At 42.8% G+C, this 18,180-nt stretch overlaps 1 protein-coding gene across 3 annotated transcripts; it reads left to right on the top strand.

Moving 5' to 3' along the window:
- The first annotated feature begins 5,632 nt into the window (after positions 1-5,632).
- On the top strand, positions 5,633-16,703 carry tfap2a (transcription factor AP-2 alpha). Of its 3 annotated transcripts, none has more exons than XM_070986263.1 (7): positions 5,633-5,826; positions 8,473-8,892; positions 10,102-10,153; positions 11,745-11,970; positions 12,798-12,916; positions 14,582-14,723; positions 16,094-16,703. In XM_070986263.1, the coding sequence occupies exons 1-7, from the start codon at positions 5,776-5,778 to the stop codon at positions 16,380-16,382; spliced, it is 1,299 nt and encodes a 432-aa protein (XP_070842364.1). In that variant the 5' UTR covers positions 5,633-5,775; the 3' UTR covers positions 16,383-16,703. The 3 variants fall into 3 exon arrangements, with proteins under 3 accessions (XP_070842364.1, XP_070842365.1, XP_070842366.1); XM_070986264.1 differs by having other exon boundaries at positions 5,693-5,826; positions 11,751-11,970; XM_070986265.1 differs by lacking the exon at positions 5,633-5,826 and adding an exon at positions 7,373-7,948.
- Positions 16,704-18,180: the final 1,477 nt, after the last annotated feature.

The raw sequence follows: 18,180 nt of genomic DNA, 5'->3' as shown, positions 1-18,180 counted from the left end.
TGACGCACACACTATGACCCACGTTGCCCGATGGGAAATGTAGGCACTAATTTTGCGACCGAGATGCTGCGTTCAATGAAGCGGGATATCGTCATATAATAATAATAATAATAATAATAATAATAATAATAATAATAATAATAATAATAATAATAATACATATCAATAAACATATATTAATCATAACAATAATGATAATAATGCTAAAATGGTTTGTAATAATTAACAATGAATAAATACATAAAGTTCACAGTTTAACCGTGTGTGCACAACTGTAGAGAATAGAGCAGATTATAATTGCTCGTAATATAACCTCAGAACTTTAACTAGTTCCTGCAGAAGCCTGTTTTATGTAGTGCAAAACAAATCTCACAGAAGTTGTTGTTGTTTTCATGAACCGGACCACTAAAGTGGGCAGAGGTCCTAAATCGTAGCGCTTCAGCCCTTTCTTTTTCTTCCCACTGTGTACTGTGTGTGCGAAAGTTTTATTTTGATATGTATTAGTTGCATTTTTTTTTTTTTTTTTTTTAGCTTACTCACCTGTAATGTCTCCCTGTAAACACATAGATAACTGCTCCGGTTACTAATACACTATCTAATCTAAATTACCATTTAGATTTTAAAAGATAGATTTAATGTCTTATGTTAACATTGTACATTGCACATAATGAATGTTCTATGTCAGAAAATAGCAGGACCGATTCGAAACAATAATAGACAGTGTTACCGTGTGTGTACGATTAATGATTAATTAACACGTTTGACATAATCATTCTATTTCTGTGGCCTATAATTTGACACTGCCACCTCCCAAGACTAATTAGGTGCCCTTGAGCAAAGCGTCCCCATCTGTTTCCACACTGATGTGCATTAGACAACAGACCATTATTTTAAAATAATTTGCTCCAAGGAAACTCATCTGTGAGGACTTTTGTTGTTTGATTTGCTTTCACGAAGATGTTTAATTTCTATACTACAGGAAGAACAAACAATCGGAAGACGCAACCCTGTTTACTAGAAAGTCATCCTCATCCTCATCTGGTAACTCCAGAGTCACGACATTCAATGAAATTCAGAGGCCCCCCAGCACCACCTGAAGACACCAGAGTGGGCGCTGGATTTATTTTTACGACCACAAGATGGCACCACAGGATTAGATTATTAAACTGTGTTTTAAACCATACCTCAACGTCCCCAAGATGATTTTTTATTAATCCATTCCAAATTTGTTTTGCTTTACATTCAGAAAATAAAAGTCTCCGCAGAAGCACACACACATAATATAACTTCTCGCATCAGAGTGTGTGTGCGCACTGTTGGAGCCCTGTTGGTCGATTACCATGAAAATGGGCAGGTTAATTCCTGGAAGTGTGATTAAAGTTTATGAAAAATGCTGTGTAGATTGAAAAAAAAAAGAAGAAGAAAGAAAGAAAAGTTAAGTTATGATCAAACAAACTCGACCTCTGAATTTTGACCCCTGGCCATATTTTTAGATTTCACAATTTCCCCCATATTCCTTTTGACCACCTGCTTTTTGACTGGCATCGGTTTGGCAGTCTCACTTACTGGAATGCTCACTAAGCACACATTCTCATTTGGTTTCAATTACCCGCAGTATTGTCTTAAATCCACGGGCGGCTCGCTGTTCTCCTGAAGCAAGGTGGCGCTAGAATACAATTTATCTTCCTTGAAGAGCGGCGCCTCACACAATGGGCCTGAAACCCTCTCGCTCAGACGCCAGTGTCATGACTATCACCAAGCTTTGGGGCTTCTGAAGCTTGAGTGCTGGTGACGGGATACTGACTGTCTTCAGCAGTCAGCCACGTCCAGCTGGTGCGAGTGTGCAGCCAGAAATCTTTGCTGCGAATCAAACTGGGCGTTTTGTCGAAGGTGATTATCCAACTTCTCCATAACTTGGGGAGGGGCAAGGAATTAGTCCCCTCACCGATCAATATTACAAAACAGCGAGGAGTGTTTCGCAACATTTTTGGCAAGGAGACGGACGCGTAAATTACGCACGAAGATCTGCTTATGTCTCAGCAATTTTCAGCAGTTTTTGAATAAGACACGGACCAAACACACAGCAAATAATAATAATAATAATAATAATAATAATAATAATAATAATAATAATAATAATAATAATAATAATAATAATGCATATGACTGGCTGCACAAAGTGCCTGAGGTGCAGCCGTTGCCGACGCCTCTTAAACACAGCTCGCAGTTTTAGGAAGCTGAACGTTGCCGGGGGCCCGGTGCAATGGTGGAAGTGGTTGAAACCAAGCCCTAGACAAACAGAGCAGATATTCAAAGGGGACCCCGCTCTTGTCTGAGAGTAACACTCTCTCAGACAGCTCTGCTTTAAAACTTACTCCTCCCTTAGTGTGCAGAGCCCCAAACAATATTTCTGATCCCCCCCCACCTCACCTCCCCCTCTTTTGTCCAGTCCTGGTAAGGTCTGTATAGCTGCAGGTATTGTGTGTGCAGTTAAAACGTGTTCGCCTTTGAAGTCAAACATAAGGGCTTGTTTTAAATATTAACGCCAGAAAAAAAAAAATAAAAAAAAAATCTATTGATTCTATGTGGAAATGTGCAATTGCAAAAAGAAGAAATAAACACATATGAAGGATTTATTGGGGAAAATGCAAAATAAAGAGTGTTTTTCCGTAAAAAGTTTTCCCAATATTCTCAGTGCATGAATTAAATATGTTTAATGTAACTGTTTGATGTGTTCAGGCAGCTGTCTGCCAGCGACGTGCACCGCAGTTCTGTGCGTCCCGTTCGCAGTCTGCATGTGTGTTCCGTCAGGAACTTGAAAGTGGAAAAAAGGGGGATTTTTGGACTAAAGCTTTGACCGTTATCACCTATGTGAGCGCACGTGTTGCTCTCCCATGTGTGAGTGTGTGTGTTGGTGTGTGTGCGTGTGGAAGACACAAGGGGTGGAGAGCTCATTCGCTCTTGGCCGGAGGGGTCTACATAAGTATGTATTAGAAATAAACAGAGGATAAATAAATAATGAGCCTCACAATAGCTGGGTAGCTGTCTGTGTGGAGGTAATGATGTTGGCAGTTAACCTTCAAGTTTTGAACTTAACACAGTTTCATTTGCAGTGAGAGTTCATGCTTTCTAAGACCAAACGGTGAAGAAACAAATGGAAAGGTTAATTGAGCCCCAGGACTAACGTGATTTATTTATTTATTTATTTCAACTTTCATGCTAGTTGAACATATAATTCACCCATTTTTTGCTTTGCTTTGCTCCATGCACTTTAATTGTATGACAGTTTTAGCATATTGTCTAATAAGTCAAGTAATTATCAATTATTAATGTCATTATTGTCATTATTTAGCAGAAATTAAGGAGATGGTAAAACCACACCACAGATTACTTTGCTTTTAAAGTGCATGTTTCACTTTTCTCCTTTTTAATAAACAAAATTCATTGTTGATTTAAATTCACTTGACACAAAGAAATTGTTACCTGACATAAAATATGATGTTTTTTTAATGGTTAAACTTAAACGGACTTTCCTGCAAATTTAATTAACGTTGGATATTTTAAAATGATGACAGCAGCGGTGATTAGTGCTGTCTGATTGGATGTCACAGTTTCCTCATAGAAGTGGTCAGGGGTTTTTTATTTTTGGTTTTTATCATTACATTTTTAGGTAAACTCATTTAATTGTTATGAGAAACTAAGGTATGAGAGTTCAGACGTATCCAGCACGGAGACATACAGCTTCACTTTCTTTCAGGTAGTGTCTCCTTTCTCGTCCACACCCGCAGCAGTGCGCATGCGTCACCAGGTGGCCCCGCACCGCTTTTATGGCCAGGTGAAGCAATCCGGTCCAGGTGAAAAGTAAAGGTTTACTTTGGGACCGAAGGCTCAATGAGATAGACACGCCACCGGATCGACCAAAATAAAAAAAAAAATTAAAAGGAAAAAAAGAAAAAATCCCACCAAAGGCAGCAGAAGACAAAGAATGTCAATTATGGGCAAAATGGGGGAATGGCAGGTATGTGCTGCTTACTTTAAGACAAAGAGACGGCTGTGAAAATCCTTGAAAAGTGTCAAAGTGTCGACTTGTTGTAGGATGAGGCTGCACAGGCACCGTGAAATCTTTTTGTAAAGGGAGTGTGGTACAGCACTCCTGCGTAATCTAGAAGCTTGTGGCTTTTATCCGCCAGCAGATCACACAAAGAAGTTACAGATATTTTATTTTGGAAGCTCTCTGTTGCGGTGATGTCAAATTGCACACCTCGTTGTTTTGATATGAAAACCTGAGCACTTTGATCGCGTGTTGTTGGAGGTTTTGTGAGGACTGCATTTCAGATTATGTACAGATGTGTTCGATCATAAATTAGACATGAGGCGATGTGTTGACAAAACGCAGCCTTTATTCCAAACAGTGTCGCTGCGCCTCTGGGATAAATGCAACTTTTTTCTAAATGGACTTCGGTTACATATTTACAGCCGTTCCAAATCCAGATTATGTGTTTTAAACTTAACATCCCAGACTAGACTTTCTGTAGAGCCTTACTACAGATTGTCTGGGCTTCCCTGAAAACCTGGCCTTGTTTTGTGAGCTGCGGAGGATTTAACAGACGACCCCAGATCTCTCCTGAAACAAAAACACGTTGGTTTCGCTCTTGAAACCAGCAGACAACTGGGCCAGATCTCCAGAAAGACACTGGCAGGCATAGCTGTCATTGTCAGCCAGTTTCATCGCTCCATTCTCATTCGTAACAACTGCTTGTAAAAAAAAAAAAAAAAAAGGCGCTCCACCAAAAATGGTAATCCAGGGTTTAAAACAAGATGGGGGCAACGCCTTAAAGAGCAGGCGACCCGTCTGTTGACCCACGACCTGCTGAGGTGAAGGCTCGGCTGGCGACAGGGCAGAGCCAGGCTCTCCTCACCGGGCATTCAGATGAAACAAGGCCACGTTGTTGTGTTAATTATTTACATTCCCCCAAAGCTCTGCGCCCTTACAGGTAGTCAGTGGACCTGTAGAGCCGCATCCAATGGCTCACCTTTTTAACATAACATTGAAAGAATAGCCTCTCAAGGTCTCCACTCTCAATGGGATTAAAATAACACTTTGGGAGTTAAAAACACACACAAAAAAACATGGGTGCTCAAGAAAGTGTGTGACAGGGTTGTGTTTGCATAGGCACGCTGTTTTCACGTCAAGTCCTGGAAAAAGGAACCAATAAGAGTTGTGCAGGAGCCAGTCAGTGCACTTTAGCAGAAATAAAGTTATTTAACAGCAAATGCATGCGCTCCCCTTTTTTAATCATTTAAATTTAGAATAAAAATAGCAGTTCTGGAGTCAGCTGTGCTTTTCTCTAGCATTGGAAAGACATGGAAAATTAAACTAGAAACCCTCCCAGGTGCATGCAGGTCCCCATGCAGGACTACAACCACCCCTCCACAAGCACACACAGCACACACACCTCAGTGAGCAGTAGAAATAATAAGCATGTGTAGCGACTTGCTGTCTTAGTTTTTACCTGTGCGCTGTCCATTGGTGTTGTGTGTGAGCAGATGGGGGGGAATCAAACGGCTGTTGATATGCTAATGAGGCCCTGTGCCAGTGTTATTACAGAGCTGCTCCAGCCCTTCACTTCCACCATTAGAGGGAGACCTCAGAGCGCAAGACAGACAGCAGCCCACAGCTTCAATAAAAGTAGTTTTTCTGAGCGGGGAGCACAATTCACTGAGTGAAAACAAGACTAAGGCGATACCTATACTCAATATCCACCTGAGCAACCCATGAAAATGCTTTGGAAATTAACTGATAACATTAAATATGAAGATTGCGAGGTAAGGGGCTCCTCTTTGATTTGTTTAATTTAATTACTTTTTTTTTTTTGTTAGATCTAAGAAGATAATTATTTTATGGCTGTGATGTATTGTTTTGATCCAAATATGTCATTCTTTTGACAGCTGTTAGTGAACACATGCAATTCAACTGCAGGATGAATAGATCCCAGTCTTTTATTAATTCCATAGCTGCTTCTTTTTTTTTGTATATTTGTGTGGAGTAAAATTAGGATGATAGTAATTATAATAATAATACCAGTAGTAAGAAGAACAATAATAATAACCCAGTTATTATTATTACCATTATCATATGGAATTATGGTAATAAGATCTGTGCTTGATACATATATATATATATTAGTTACAATATATTAGTTTCATCAGCAAAATGACACCTGTGATTTATTTTTCTCTCTTTAAATACACGTTGAAAATATACTCAAGTATTAAATGACACGTTGGAACATTAAATCGCTATATACACTTAGCATGCATTTAATTAAAAAATAAATACTTGAAATAGCAGACATGAGCGCTAACACCGGCCGCTTTATTCGCTGTTTGAATGACATGGACATTTAGCCTTCAGTTTTAATATCTCTGCAACTTGAGCCGTTAAATTGTGCGTGTGTGCATGTATGTGTGGAGTGCATACACCGAGTGAGTGTTGTTATGGGCATAGACAAAGTTTGGCAGTAATATCAGGGACTTGTTTAGGAGTGGAGAAGCCAGTCGGACGTGTTTTCACCCGCGTCCTGTGAGGATAGGGACGGCCGGGAACAGGAAAACACAAGCCGGCCACCTCCGCGCTGACGTTGTGGTGATTACTGTAATTAACAGGCAAATGTTTTCCTGTGTCGACGCAAAAATAAAAGTAAAATTTGCAATCGAAATCCGGTCGCGGCCAGCTGTTTCGTAATTTTGAAATGCGTGATTAAGCAGGAAGGGGGAGTGGAGCTCTTTTAGCCGCGCGTAAAAGTTGGTCCGAGCGCCGGATCCGAGCGGCCCTATCATAGACTGTAGGAATTTATTTTTCTCCGTCTTTCCGGGTCAAAGTATTAAAGTTAGCCGGTGTGACTCTGGGTCTGGAGTCGAGGAGGAACCGGTGGATTAATTCGGCGGTGACAGAGGAGAGGAAGGAGACCCATGGAGGAGAGCTCGCTGTCGGAGTCTGAGGTGGAAAACAAAGGGACGAGTGGTAGAAATGAGCCGCTCGGAATGCCCATAGCGTCGTCTGCTGGATTTTCACCTAGTTCAGAGGTGCACATTGTTTCCTTCCATGGCTTCTTCTTCCCCTGTCTGTAGTCCACCTCCCTTCATTCCTATGTCTTTCTTTCACTTTTGCGCTTTGGCCCTGGGACCCTTTTAAAATGCCCCCCTCCCCCTCCTCCCTCTCTCTCTGATTCGTCAGACGAGAGTGAATGTCCCTCTTTTTGTCTCTCTCTCTCTCCACTCCCTCCACAGTCTCTCACTCCCTCTTTCTCTCTCTCTCCCTCTCTCTCTCCCCATCTCTGATTAGATATACTGATTCCTCCTTTCAATGGACGTCATTTAAGCGCAGACTCCTGCCTTGAGTTGCGTCCTCTCGCTTCACGCCCGATTTCCGACCATTCTTTCCTTATTATTAAGTATTCCTGTAATATTAATAGTCATGAACGCGTTCTATTAGGAGTCCAAGGGGGAGACGAAGAAGCGGCTCTTTTGCTAATATGAGCTCAAGCAAGGGGACGGCAGCACTGTGATAGAAGCCAGGAGAGCAGGGAGAGAAAGAGGGCTCGCCGAGAGAAACTTTTCCTCCCGAATCCGCCAGCACCGCCGAATATCTGCATTTTAGACCCAAATGAAGGGCAGCGGGGATCTAATCATTTATTTCTGATGGATTATCGTCCTGCTGCTGTGGCACATATCTGACCGCCGGGGCCATCGTGATCTTTCAGGAGACAAGATTCTTTTCTGGGGGCTCAATTTTTTGTTTTGTTTTGTTTTGTTGTGCCGGTTAATTCCCTTTGCTCGCCCCCTCAAACACTCCGAGTGTTTTTGAACTGATTATTCTTCCCCCGATTCGAATCAAAATCAAAATCAAAAAGCCTTTCAGATGTTAGTGCACAGTTTTTCCGCGATGGTAAGTTGCTGGAGCCTCACCGTGTCTTCGAATTTGTTTGCATATCAGATTTTGTTATAATCTATATATTTTTTTCCCAGCCCTGAATGATGTTTTGTGAAGCTTGCATGCGTAAAAGCTGCGGAACACCTTGGAAAAATGCTGAAATAATGCGAGGCTCCGTCATTTATTTGAGGGCATTTCCACCTCCGGAATTTCGATGTTTCATTTTATTATCTACTTTTGGCAATTTATTATCATGCTATTTTATTTCTAGAACTTTGCGGACAAGGAGTCGATGTGTTGAATTGCTGTCTTTATTTGTAAAAATCAATCATCGTAAATGATTTTAATTTAATCTAGATTCCACACTTGGTCTAATTCCTGTCATCCACTCAGGCCATGTTTGATAGTGCCCCAGCGTGCGCCCGCACAGCATCATGCAGTTAAAGACAAAGAGGGAAAAGACGTGAATTTATGGTTGTGCCTTATTTTAAAGCGCATTTAGGCTAAAACACACTTGTCTCTCTGTCCCCTCCTGGCAGGACCGTCACGACGGCACCAGCAATGGGACAGCCAGGCTACCTCAGTTGGGCGGCGTGGGCCAGAGTCCCTATACGAGCGCCCCTCCGCTCTCCCACACACCGAACTCGGACTTCCAGCCCCCGTACTTCCCCCCGCCCTACCAGCCCATCTACCCGCAGTCTCAGGACCCTTACTCGCACGTCAACGACCCCTACTCCCTCAACTCCCTGCACGCCCAGCCGCAGCCGCAGCACCCGGGCTGGCCGGGCCAGAGGCAGGGTCAGGAGAGCGGCCTGCTGCACCAGCACCGCAGCCTGCCCCACCAGCTGTGCCGGGAGTACCGCAGGGAAGTGCTCCTACCGTCCGGCCACGGCATCGACACGGGACTGTCGGACTCTATCCCTGTCCATGGAATACCTCACTCTTTAGAAGACGTTCAGGTGAGGCACCTTTTACCTGCGCTTCTCTTTTTGTGGGCTCACTTAAAAAAAAAGAGAGAGAGGATAACGCTGTCATTATTATCTGTTGGCACTGTTGCTTACGAAGACAATATTTCAAAACTAATATAGTCATTAACACTCATAATGGTGGTAATGGGGTTATTTTTTTTCTAATAGAAGTAATACGACCAAGGACTCCACCTTCCATAATTCCCATTCGTTATAAAATTATTAGAGTATTAGTAAAAGTGTTTTTATTATTGCTGTTGTTTCATAAATAAAGGATGACACGCATTCAATTAGCCTCTCAATGCAGCCATTTTTATTTTTTATTTTTTTACCGCCCTGAAAAATAGCATGAAGAAATTGTTTTCAGCGTTGTCCAGATTATTTTGAATAAAACAGCACAATTTGGCCTTTTTAATTCCATTTATGAAATATACTTTTCATAAATGCTGTTAGTTGCTAGGACAGTTTAATTCCAGGTGTTATTTTATTTTCTTTTATTTTTGAGGGTTATCACTTCAATCGAATTCAATGAAATAGATTAAAAAAACAAAAAAAGCAAAGCGCCTGTATCTTCATGTCCTCACTTTTTATTCCTCTTTTCTGAGAAGAGGACTCCAGCCGTTCTTTGCGAACAATAATACTGTAACACATTTCATGCACACTAACGGGAGAATTGAGTTTGCTTTATTGGGTTTAGGTAATAGCTGGAATGACTGCAGATAGGTGATAAATGGGCGCTAAAATTGACAATAACCCCCATTCTTATTTGAAGTATTCCTCACAGTTTTTAATCAGAAACAAACACCAATAATCCACTAATTAGTTCATAGGCCTTTAATAGGCTACGCTGCCGTAATTACTATCCAATCTAGATTAGAAGTTTCCTTGTGAGTGGAGCCAATCTGAGGGCGAAATTAGGTCAGGATTATGGGGCGACACAGCTTCGTTATTTAAGTCTGGGTTTGTGATCTGGTGTCATGCGTCCATTGGTGTGACCCGCTGAAAACACTCATGGACAATAATAACAGGTATGGGCCTCGAGAGCCTCCATGTTGGCTGATTGTGGCTAATTGTGTCAGGCTTTGTTCGCGCACAGCGTCTCATTCACTGACATGGGACTCGGGCTGATATTTTCGTGCCTTTGTGCTAAAATTGTCTTTTTTTCCTTTTTTTTTTTTTTTTTTTGCATTTGTGTCACAGCCTGTTGAGGATCAAGGAATTCACATTCCCGACCAGACTGTAATTAAAAAAGGTAAGCAATTTCCTCCGAGATATCATGCATGTTTCTGCAAGCTGCACACACACACATACACACACACACACACACACACACACACACACACACACACACACACACACACACACACACACACACACGCAATCCACCATTCTGCTCGAGAGAACTCGATGCAATGCGGTAATGCCTGACTGATCCTAATACGCAGTATAGCCTATTTTTCATTACATGCTTTCCAAGTGCATCAAACTGGCTGCACCTTTTTCCCCCCTCGCTGATGGAATTTACTGTCAGCGTTTCAGAGCAGCGGTGAGATGAGTAGAGCTGGTGGGCTTTGTAGGCCCGTACTGTTGATGGTCAAAGATACAGGCCCATAGACGATCCTGGCACTTCAGTGGTGAAAGCCAATAGCTGCAATCACACTGCACGGTCACGTTTAACATGGAAGTTGGTGCCTCTGGATGGAGCACGGGCCTGGCGTGCGCAGGGTGATAGTCTGCCGTTTGGAGAGGGAATCAAAACTCGGCCATAATCACACACTGACTTGTTGTTGTTGCTGGATAATGCTTTAATATTCTTTGATCCGTTTGCTGTGTAATAATCAGGCTGATTTGTATCCTCGAAGGTACGTAATGATGAGGCCTTTTTCATGGCCAGGTTGGAAAGCGTTTCGTCAGATCAAATTAGAGCTCGCTAGATAAGATATGGAGCGATTTTTCTTTCTTTCTTTCTCTCCCTTTCTGCCTTTTTTTCCATTCTTTCCTTTTTGAGCCTGTCTATCTGCGTATCAACATGATAATTGGCTTCTTATATTAGTAATCTCAAGAGTTCGTTTAACTCCTATTGTCTCTATTAGGCTCCCCTGAGCCATTAATGTCACAAGTGATCTATCCAAAGGCGCACAGTCCCCTTTGTCTCCGGTTACTGCACACCAAAACGGTGTAAAGCCCAGTAGTGCTGAGTCCCCCTCCCTCCTCCCTCGGTGTGAAATCACACACGGGCGACGGTGTTTTGCTGGATACCGAGGATATGTCAAAATAGGTAGACTTTACCAGATCTCTCGGTTGGTTTGGCTGCTTTGTGCAGGGTCGATCCGCGGCGTGGCGAACGCAGAAATAGCCTGTGTGAGCGCTCAGATACTGGAGATCTGTCCTCCCTGTCTGCTGCTGAGATCTGGACCTATAAATGTGTTGTTTTTTTAGATAAAGAGCAGATGAGTAGAAATATTCTGAATGTCGGACATGTGAAGTTGACACACACACGCACGCGCGCGCGCGCGCGCGCACACACACACACACACACACACACACACACGATTATTATTATTATTATCATTATTATTAGTACTATATTACCATGTATAGGCCTCTATTAGTCGTTTTTCTCTGCATGTCTTTGCTGCTGAAAGTGTACACATGTGGTGCTAAACTCTAAATCCGGGGCCTAAACCCCCCCTTCTCATTTAGTTAAGGCTCTGCATTGCATGAAATTCACTGAGCACGGTCTCTCTCTCTCTCTCTCTCTCTCTCTCTCTCTCTCTCTCTATCCCCCCCCCCCCCCCCCCCCCCCGCCCCCCGCTCTCTCTCTCTCCCCCTCCCCTTGCTAGGTCCAGTGTCTTTATCCAAGAACAACAACATCTCCGCCATCCCCGTAAATAAGGACGGTCTTTTCGGAGGGGTGGTAAACCCCAACGAGGTGTTCTGCTCAGTTCCGGGTCGCCTGTCCCTCCTCAGCTCCACATCAAAGTACAAGGTCACGGTGGCGGAGGTGCAGAGACGCCTCTCGCCGCCCGAGTGCCTCAACGCCTCTCTGCTGGGCGGGGTGCTGAGGAGGTGAGTCTGGCTGAAAGGCTGCAAACGTCTCCCTGTGTAGCTACCTGAGTGTGTATTTGCGTCTGTGTGCGTGCGCCTGAGCTCTCTCACTCCAACCTATTCTCTCTGGGTGCGTGCATCTCTCTCTCCCTCCCTCCCTCCCTCTCTCTCCTCTCTGTAGCAAGAATAATTAAAATCGACCAACCATGACACCTAGCTCCTGCATTTAAAGCAGGAGGGGTCTGTTAAATTCCATATTAACTTCCCTAGCGCACTGGATCTCTCTCTCTCTCTCTCTCTCTCTCTCTCTCTCTCTCTCTCTCTCTCTCTCTCTCTCTCTCTCAAATTAATGTTGGCCTAGTCTGTTTCAACCCCAGCTCTATAGGCCCAGTGAAGGCATTACACATGAAAACATTGGTCTCCAGTGAACTGTCTACTGAAGTGCTGCAGACACGCAGCCAGTAATAGTGTTGCCTATTAAGTAGGACTTTATTTATTCATTTCGTACAGTATTTGTCTGCTGGAGAAAAAGGCTGGGCTCCTTTAGTATTATTTATAGCTTGTCTTAGGGATGTATAGTGGAGGGCACAGCCAGGCAAATCCAGCCCGTTCACCTTTTAATTAGTGAAATAAAGGGAAGCTGAACCACATTTGCTGCCTGAGAAATGTTTACATGATACTCTAAGGTGCATCATGGAAAGCGTCGTCAAAATATCCTCAGTGACGTGATCATTAAAAATATTTGACAGCGTGCAGGTGCTTTTTGCGTCTAAGCCTGTCCCTGAATCCACTGCTACACGTTACATATTTCAGCTATTTGAATTTCTGCTTTTGTTTTGCTGCCACAGGGCCAAGTCTAAGAATGGAGGAAGGTCCTTAAGGGAGAAGCTGGATAAAATCGGCTTGAATCTACCTGCGGGCAGACGCAAGGCAGCCAACGTCACCTTGCTGACGTCACTAGTCGAAGGTAAGTCGGGTGCCGTAAATCACGTTCCCAGCTCTTGTTGCTCGCGCGATATCAGGTGCTTGCAAACTGGGAGTTTTTTTCTCGCTCTCTCTTTCTTTCTCTGTGTTGGAAATCAGCATATGCGCTCATCCGTGTAATGTGGACCGACTTTGCCTCGCAAGTAATAAAGCATGAAGGATGTGTGTTTGTGTGTGTGTTTCTGTGTGTGTGTGTGGGGGAGAGAGAGAGGGGGAGAGAAAGAGTGGTGCTGGTAATTCTAGTGGCTTTGCAGCGTTGGCCTCCGCTTGCAGGGGCACACTTGCAGGTCCACGGCTGGCCTAGTTTATACACTGGATGAATTTGTGTTGAAGTCCAGTTAATTATTGAGTGCTGCTTGTTTATTGGGCACCGCTGAGCTGTTTCACCTCATGGATGAGAAGTCGATTGATTTATTAACCCTGCATTGTTTCAAACATTAATACAGCCCTGGATATGGCAGCGCAGGGCTGAGTTTTAATGGCGACTTAATTCTTTCTTTAATAGCTTCCCGTGCTTTGGTTCTCACTGAAGAGTTTTGTTGCATGCAAATGGCATGGCGCTGACCTATTGGGAGCTATATGTTTTGGGCCTATTAAAGAATAAATTAGTCAATTATGGCGCGCCGAAAAGATGCCTTTTACGCGGATAAATCCATTTTGCCTGCACAGTTGAACCTGATTATTCAGTGCAGTGGTATTTGGTGTGCAGTGGGTTTCCAAAGGTGAAAGCCTGAGATGGTTCATTGGTCCCTGTTAATCATTATTGCAGAAGAGGGCCGAATGTAACGTTCATTGTGCTTCGGAGAAATTCGTTGCTGTATTGTAATGAGCCTGGAGAAATGTATGATTGTGGGTAACAAGAGGGTGGTGGCACTTTGGGGGGTGGAGAGGTGGATGGCAGCCGGTTATTTAGTGAAGGGACATTGCGTTTTCTGAAGCGCTGTCATTGTTTATGATCCGCTCCGTTTTATGGAAACGAGTTTACTGGACTTGAGCTTTGATGCTAATTGGCGCATGCGTTCTTCCGGAGCAGAGGCTTATGGGCAGGAAGCCCCGCATAAAAACTCAACTGCTTCAGGAAATTAAAACCAAAGACTTGGAGGGGGGAAGAAAAAAAAAATGTCAACCAACAAGAGAGGCAAGCTGCAGACTCCAACGGAATGAAACCTGCAATTCTCATAGCTGAAGTATGTAAAGAGAAAGTGAGATTTAGGCATAGCCCTTTAAAATTGCTTCCCCATGCCTGTGTGATCTACTGGACTTTAAATAATGCGCAGGCATTGGTAATCGATGACATGGTGTTAAGCATGACGCTCCGTCTATATTTCATATCCACTTATTGTTTCTCCTCCATATTTAACCGTTCTCACGGCATGAGGAAGAGAGCTTGACGTGTATTGACAGCTCGCAGGGCTGTTTTATTATCATTTCCAGCCTATTATTGTTATTATCATCATCATTAGTGCTGTTGGGAAGGCACAGGTGCTTAACCCCCACTGCCTGCGCGCGTCAACAGAGTGGACGCTGCGCTCGGATCAGATTAATCACGTGTTAGTCCAGGCAGGGAGTCCGAATTTGATGGAGGCATATTTAATAAGCAAACACATTCCGCCTCATTTTCCTCCTCTTCTTCCTCTTCTTTTCTTAGGCGAAGCGGTGCATCTTGCCAGGGATTTTGGTTATGTGTGCGAGACCGAGTTTCCAGCCAAGGCAGTAGCTGAATATGTAAACCGTCAGCATTCCGACCCAAACGAACAAGTCCAAAGAAAAAACATGCTATTGGCCACGAAGTAAGTGCTATTATCACATTTCACTGTGTCACACCGAATGCATCCCAGTCTGTGCCACTGCGTGTGTGTTCGCCTGACAGTTTGCAAACACACACACATTTATTAAACAACACTTTTCACACTTCTCACAAGTTTGGTATTTTCTCAAGTGCCACTGGAACAAATCAGCATTTCATATGTCAGATGATAAAACACACCATTGCTCCATGCCACCAGCAGCCCATTGACTCTATTAGCCAGGTTAATATTAATTCATAAACATTTTTTAGCGCCACTGAACACCTGTGCTAATTAAGGATTTTAATCAGACACTTCTTTTCTTTTCATTTAAACGTGTGATTCTACATAATGTTATGAATTACAGGCCTAATTAAAACAGTGCAGTTCAGTGTGCTGCTGCTGCTGCTGCTGCTGCTGGTGGTGGTGGTGGTTTGTTGACTGGGCCTCTCCCTCATCACACACACACAGCAGTATTTAGTTCTCCTTGTGATTCCAGTGGCACTGACACATCGCTGGTTCTCATCCATTGCTGTTGGGTTTTTGTGCGTAACTGAAACATGGGCATTCCTTTAAGACGCAGGAGCCTGCGTTTAATATTGATGCTGGCCGCTGTAATCAAGCAGCTGTCAGCTCTAAGCGGCTTCTTACAGGCTTTTTGAGTCTTATTAAAATAGCAATATCATGAAATGGGGAGATAATTCGCGTTAGCTCACCTTTTAGTGGGAGAAAACAATCTTCCTTAGCTTGCAGAAATATTTTACATGAGCTCATAGCGCCCTGCATGTTAGTTTTTGTTTGACTGTAGAGTTTTATTGGTTGGTGTTTCCTAAATTCAGAGTTTTCTCTAAAAAAAAAAAAAAAAAAAAAAATCGTTTAACATCGTCAAGTCATGTCCTGTTTCCTCTTAAATTTTTATTTTTTAATAAACGAGGAGTATCCTGCCACTGAGCTCGGAGATTCATTTCCACCTGATTGTGGCTGCAGGACATTTTCTCCAGCCAAGTGTTAATTCCTGGAAACAAAAGCAGAACGAGGCACCCAGTTTCACTCCACTAATAAATGCTGTAAAACTGGTTGAAATAAGTTGATTTGCAGAGAGGAACAGGAGAGCTTGTTTCACCTCTGTGGCTGGTCACTTTTCACTCGCTTTAAGCTAATTTAGAATTTACAACCCAGCCCACTCCCCCACCCCCCTCACCCACCCCACCCCCCTCACCCCCCTGCAGGGCTGACTGATTTTATTTTATTTTTTTCTTTTTATTTTTTGCAGTGTGCCCAGTTTTATTTATTTATTTATTTATTTATTTATTCTCAGCGTGCTCCAATGCGCAGGGATTTCGGTCATTAACCCGTCGCTCTCTCTGTTTTAGGCAAGTCTGCAAAGAGTTCACAGACCTGCTGTCCCAGGACCGCTCGCCGCTGGGAAACTCACGGCCGCAGCCCATTCTTGAACCGGGAATCCAGAGCTGTTTGACCCACTTCAGTCTAATTTCGCACGGTTTCGGGACCCCGGCGCTGTGCGCGGCCGTCACGGCCCTGCAGAACTATCTGACCGAGGCTATCAAAGCCATGGACAAAATGTACCTCAACAACAACCCCAACAGTCACTCAGATAACGGCACTAAAGGCGGGGACAAAGACGAGAAGCACAGAAAGTGATGTTTCCATCCCACCTTCACCCGGGGCCAAACCCCAGGGCCCTCCTTCCACACCGACCCACACCCCTCCGCCTCGCCCCGGCCCCCACCCATCCAATATAAATATTATAAATACCTTATAAATACTATTGATAAAGTTAAACGTGCCACTTCCTGATCTTGCGCGGTTTTACATATTTTGTTTTTACATCCCACTTTGGATTCACGGGGAAACGACGCAAGAGTCTCCTTCTTCTTCTCCTTCTTCTTCTTCCAACAACCTGAACCATACGAAATGTTATTTAAAAAAAGAGAAAAAAGAAAAGAAAAAAAGGCTGCAGAGGATCAGCTCCAGGGCGAGGAAAAGGTGTATTGCCTCAGCCAGAGGACTTTTTATGTACTCCCCTTATTTTTTATGAGCTGCAACGAATGGACTGAAATCCAGCGACCCCTCTATATCTCAATTTTACGATTGTGACAAAAACGAAGCTAAAAGAGGATGAATTCTTATCAGTATTGTGAATAATAAACTTGAAAAACAAAGAGAATTTCCACAGAGCTCCATGTCATGACTTCAGTTGTAGACTCTCACTCTCTCTCTCTCCAAGCGACCAACTTGAACTTTTTGAAATTTCAACACGATTCACGGTTATATAAGGGAATCAGTGTTCATGTATGTATATATTTATTTATGTGTAATTTAATGGGAATTGTAAATATGGTGCGTCTGTTGAAACTTCTTTTTTTTATTTATCTGGTGCCTCCTGTTTTAGTGGGTTTGAATATTCGGTTAGTTCTTCATGTGATTTTATGGTTCTTAGAAAACAGAAGTTTGGGGTATTTTTATTTCTCTGGGATATTTCAATTCAGCCCTCTTGTAGCATGTTGAGGCGACATTGAAGCAAGTGAACAAATTTAATAGAAATAAACTTCCATTTCTCTCTCTATATATCATCCTTATTCATTTTTTTTTTTAATTTGAGACAGAGCATAAGTGAGACCCTGAGGAGAACTGTTTTTTTGTGTTTCTATTTTCGTTTTTATACAAGCTTTTATGTGTTGTGCCAATCAGAATACGTTTCACCTCTTGTTCTCTCCTTGAAGCACCATAAAAGCAATAAATGGAATATTGTCTTTTTTTAAATGTTGGAAGACATTCAAAAAAACGTTTTTTGGGACCACCTGATATCTTGTTATGTCCGATAATGTCCAAAATTGGAGGCGGTTTTAGCTGTATTGTATAGACATGTGCTGGCAATAGTTCCCATGCCTGTCAATGTATTATAGTCCTTTGTTGCCCAGAAAAAAAATAAATATTTGATACGCTTCATCTCGATTTTTATTCAGATCTTTTAATTTTTATTCACTGTTTGATACATCCGGGTGTTTTTTTTTTTTTGTTCTATTATTTTTTTTTTTTGTCTTAGTATTTTTTTCCCCCATTCTGAACGGCTACAGTAATTGAGTTTAAGCCTCCCCTGACGATTGCTCCTCGCAATAAGCAGCTGAACTCATTGTTTCCCTCAAGTATAATAATAATAATAATAAAAAATTCTTACTTTAAACTCCCTAGTTCAGAGCACAGGATCTTATGCAGGCCAAATGGCTCACAACAATGGATATATTCGCGTTTGAAGTGTGCAGCGCCACCCCTCCAGCTAAAACCCTCTGAGATGTATATAGGCCTGGTGTGCAATGTTTGGTTGTTATAGGCTATATTTGGCTCTCCCCCGTTTATTCTGTGCTGGAGCCTTATTCAAAGACATGCATCAAATATTTGTTATGTTGTTTGCCTCTGAGTATAATCAATGAACAATCAG

Source organism: Chaetodon trifascialis, chromosome 18, assembly GCF_039877785.1.
Source record: "Chaetodon trifascialis isolate fChaTrf1 chromosome 18, fChaTrf1.hap1, whole genome shotgun sequence".
NCBI classification, from domain to species: domain Eukaryota; kingdom Metazoa; phylum Chordata; class Actinopteri; order Chaetodontiformes; family Chaetodontidae; genus Chaetodon; species Chaetodon trifascialis.
This window is presented reverse-complemented; position numbering and strand designations above follow the sequence as displayed.